Source organism: Cebus imitator, unplaced genomic scaffold, assembly GCF_001604975.1.
Source record: "Cebus imitator isolate Cc_AM_T3 unplaced genomic scaffold, Cebus_imitator-1.0 Scaffold66, whole genome shotgun sequence".
Classification (NCBI taxonomy): domain Eukaryota; kingdom Metazoa; phylum Chordata; class Mammalia; order Primates; family Cebidae; genus Cebus; species Cebus imitator.
In genome coordinates, this window is record NW_016107381.1 from 6,540,476 (window position 1) to 6,545,181 (window position 4,706).

The 4,706-nt window shown below is 45.8% G+C and overlaps 1 protein-coding gene across 3 annotated transcripts in view; it reads right to left on the minus strand.

The window, feature by feature from the left end:
• ADAT1 (adenosine deaminase tRNA specific 1) overlaps positions 1–4,706 on the minus strand; it is a 27,990-nt gene that overhangs the window by 16,324 nt on the left and 6,960 nt on the right. For all 3 annotated transcript variants that reach the window (XM_037739270.1, XM_017530594.2, XM_017530595.2), the window contains exon 6: positions 207–825. In XM_037739270.1, coding sequence (XP_037595198.1) covers positions 207–825 — 619 coding nt within the window. The remainder of the gene's footprint in view (positions 1–206; positions 826–4,706) is intronic.

Genomic DNA, 4,706 nt, shown 5'->3' on the forward strand with positions numbered 1-4,706 from the left:
GTAGAGACGGGGTTTCACCATGTTGACCAAGATGGTCTCGATCTCTTGACCTCGTGATCCACCTGCCTCGGCCTCCCAAAGTGCTGGGATTACAGGCGTGAGCCACCGCGCCCGGCCCGGTAAGGAGGCTCTTAATGCTCTTAGGCCCTACTCGCAGGCTGCCCCTTGGAATGGCTGTTCCAATCCAGCCCTCCCTACCCTCTCACCTTCCAATCAGTGCTCTCTGCATGGCTTCCTGGCTGTATGGGCACTTCCCAATGACCACTGCTGATAGGTAGATGGGCTCTTCCAGGAAGTGCATCAACAGTGCCCCCTGGCATCCAAGAACATTCCATCGGGCCATCTTGTCACTGCAGGACATGGAGCGAGTTCTGTCTCCACGGCCAGGCTTCACTCGGAGCAGCCCCACCTGGTGAAACGCAGCACCAGGCTTCCCAGAGTCTCCAGCTTCTCCAGGTACACATTTGGCTCCAGTTCTATAAACGTCTATCACTTTGGCACTATCAGGGGCTATTCTGGTGACAGCAGCCAGTTCTTCTACAGTGAGATTACAGCTGTTGATGCCTGGTGAGATTGGGTCACCTTCCTGCTTACCAAGACTGTGAGGGTGAGCTGCTCCGTTCGTGACCTCCTTGGCAGCAGTACCAGGCTCAAGCTTCACTTTTTTGGTTACAGGACTGCCAAGGTCTTCACATTTTCTTTCATATCCAGGAGCTTCCAGGTTACTACTGGCTTCTACTGATGGGTTGTTGGCCCAATCTCTGATGACAGGACAGCAAGGCTGATCTTCAAACTCAAGCTTCGGAATGATGGAGGCATCCCCACCTGCAGAGAATAAACCACCACCTTAAACAAATGGTTCTCAAAGTGAGGTCCCTGGACCAACCACAGTGGGATCTCTTGAAAATTCATCAGAAATGCAAACTCTTAGGACCCACAGCAGACCTGCTCAATCAGAAACTCTGGAGACAGGGCCCAGCAGTGTTTTTTTTTTGTTTGTTTGTTTTTTCTTTGAGATGGAGTCTCACCCTGCCCCCCTGGCTGAAGTGCAGTGGCGTGATCTCGGCTCACTACAACCTCCGCCTCCCAGGTACAAGCAATTCTACTGTCTCAGCCTCCCAAGTATCTGAGACAACAGGCACATGCCACCACGACCAGCTAATTTTTGTGTTTTTAATAAAAACAGCATTTCACCACGTTGGCCAGGATGGAATTTTTTTTGTTGTTGTTGCTAATGGATGAGACGTTTTTATGTTTCCCAGGCTGGCCTCGAACGTGTAGCCTTGCCTCTTCGAGTGCCAGAACAACAGGACTGAGCCACTGCGGCCCCAGCAGTGTGTTTTTAATAAGCTCTCCAGGTGATTCTGATGCAAGGTCAAGTTTCAGAACAACTACCTTAATGTATTCTCCTAGCTGACTTGAGATGAGTTAAGAGCACATGCACAAATTTCCCTAATAAGAATTCTATGCGGCTCTTGTTGAGGCCTATCCTAAACTCAGTGAGCTGGAATTTCTAGAGAAGAGGAGTATGAAAAGTGGAATATTTTAACAAAGATCTGAGGTAGTTTTTATCACTGGGAAGTTTTGGAAACACTGGTTTAGACCAGGGTTTCTCAACCACTGTACTAATGACTTTTTTTTTTTTTTCTTTGAGACTGAGTCTTACTCTGTTGCTCAGGCTGGAGTGCAGTGCCATGACCTCGGTTCACTGCAGCCTCTGCCACCTGGGTTCAAGTGATTCTCCTGCCTCAGCCTCCCCAGTAGCTGGGATTACAGGTGCCTACCACCATGCCTGGCTAATTTTTGTAGTTTTAGTAGAGATGGCGTTTCACCATCTTGGCCAGTCTTAAACTCCTGACCTCATGATCCACCTGCCTTGGCCTCCCAAAGTGCTTACAGGCATGAGGCACAGAGCCCGGCCCACATTTTTTTTTTTTTTTTTTTAGATGGAGTCTGGCTCTGTCACCCAGGCTGGAGTGCAGTGGTACGATCTTGGCTTTCTACAACCTCTGCCTCCTAGGTTCAAGAGATTCTCCTGCCTTAGCCTCCCGAGTAGCTGAGATTACAGGCGCACATCACCACAACTGGCTACTTTTTGTATTTTTAGTAGAGACGAGGTTTCACAATGTTGGCCAGGCTGGTCTTGAACTCCTGAGCTCCAGTGATTGGCTTGCCTTAGCAACCCAAAGTGCTGGGATTACAGATGTGAGCCACCGTGCCTGGCCACTAATGACACTCTGAACTGTATCACTCTTTGCTGTGGGGACTGTCCTGTAAATTATAGAATATTTAGCAGCATACCTGGTCTCTACCCACTAGATACCAATAGCACTACCAGTCCCAGTATGAAAATAAAGAATGTGGCCAGGTGTGGTGGCTCACACCTGTAATCCCAGCACTTTATGAGGCTGAGGTGGGTGGATCACCTGAGGTCAGAAGTTCACGATAAACCTGGCTACATGATGAAACCCAATTTCTACTAAAAATGCAAAAAATTAGCTGGGCGTGGTGGTGCACGCCTGTAATTCCAACTACTTGGGAGGCTGAGGCAGGAGAATCACTTGAACCTGGGAGGTGGAGGTTGCAGTGAGCCGAGATTGTGCCACTGCATTCCAGCTTGGCAACAAGAGCAAAACTCTATCTCAAATAATAATAATAAAAAAGAAGAATGGGTCCAGATGTATCCAAAAGTCTCTTGGGGAGTGAAACTTCCCAAGTTGAGGACCACTGGCTTAGAATGAACAAGGTTTCACAAGTGCATTTTGTGGAATGCTATTCCATAAGATGCTTTGGAAAACAAAAGTGGGTGGTTTATTTCATAGTTAAAATTTGGCAAACACTGCTCAAAATTTCCCCTTCTTGGAGTTTTTATGATGCATGGCCCCACAGTAAAGACTCTAAAGTAAATTATACACCTAGTTAAAACCAATGTTTCCAAAATTTCCAGTGTTTCCTCTTGCTGGTTTAGAGATTTCTGAACTCCTCTGTCCTTACAGGAAACCAAAGAAAACCAGAGGTCAGTAAGAAGCACAGCTCTCCCTTAAGGAAAGATTTCTTCAAACACTAACCTAATGAGTGTTGCTTTTCTAAAGTGTATAAATTATACATTTGCAATCTTTATAACCCAAGAGTGGGAAAGACAAGAGATACAGAAGTGGAAATATATCTGGAGAGGTTGGCTGGCTGACTTCCAGAGGCCTCACAAAGGCACAGTGACTTTGGAGAACTCATCAGGGTCCATCTCCCACTTTGCAGGCCTGGAGATTTGATCATAACAGAATGCCTGAACACGAGAGCCTGACTCATGCTAATAAAACTCCTAAGTAAGATCCTGAAGTAGCTAACCCAGCCAGCAAATTATTAATTAGCAATAGGAAGTAAATGCCAAGGGAGCCAGAAAGTCACATTCTCTAGGTAATGTTCTTTCTCTCTACAGACAAACCACGGGAGACATCACATCTTAAAAGATTACCAGCAAAATTTCCAGAAGATTTTAAGATGAACAGAGAGTTGCCAACTTCTTATTCCATTAAGTAAGATCTTTAAAAATCTCAATTACCGCTGGGCACAGTGACTCATACTGTAATCTCAGCACTTTGGGAGGCTGAGGCAGCTGGATCACTTGAGGTCAGGAGTTCGAGACCAGCCTGGCCAACATGGTGAAACTCCGTCTCTACTAAAATTTCAAAAAAATTAGCTGGGCGTGGTGATGTGCACCTGTAATCCCAAGCACTTAGGAGGCCAAGGCAGGAGAATAGCCAGAACCTGGGAGGTGGAGGTTGCAGTGAGTTGAGATAGAGAAGAAAAAAAAAAATTTTCAATTACCATCACTTAAAAAAAGAAAACCCCCATATCCTTTAAAGTGAAAGAAATTAGTTTTGCAAAATTCACTACACAATCTTGAACTTTCTTGATTTATTCATGGACTGTTCTCACAGATCAGCACCCGTTTGTAGACCACTGACTTATGGAGTTAAATTAGGCTAATTTTGTATTTTTAGTAGAGACAGGGTTTCTCCATGTTGGTCAGGCTGGTCTTCAACTCCCGATCTCAGGTGATCCACCTGCCTTGGCCTCCCAAAATGCTAGCATTACAGGCATGAGCCACCATGCCTGGCCAGTAGAAGTTATTTTCAACCTTTAAAAAAGAAAAACAAAAGATATAAATGACTCCACACCCCCTTGCCCCGCCCCCCGCTAGGTCTTCCTATCTTATGCAACCACAGTACCTGAACATACCCTTATAACCCCACAAAATTTACCCTGTGACTGTCTACATTCCCTAAAAGACGGTACAAAGGTAAGCAATGCGTTAGTCTTATTCACTTCTGTATACTCAGTAGTCATATTGTACCTGACAAATAGTAGAAAGTATCTGTTCAATGACTGAATAAATTAAATGAGTTTCAGGATAAATTACCATAGGACTTCTAAGCCCCATGTTGGCTTCACATTTGTGGGGTTTTAGCCTTAGGCTCCTAATCCTGATTCTGAGAATTGACTATGAGTGGGACTCTACATCCCTTGCCTCTGCCTTCTCTTTAGATGAAACCTTTAGAAGTGATTGGGGCCGCCGGGCGCGGTGCCTCAAGCCTGTAATCCCAGCACTTTGGGAGGCCGAGGTGGGTGGATCACGAGGTCAAGAGATCGAGACCATCCTGGTCAACATGGTGAAACCCCGTCTCTACTAAAAGTACAAAAAATTA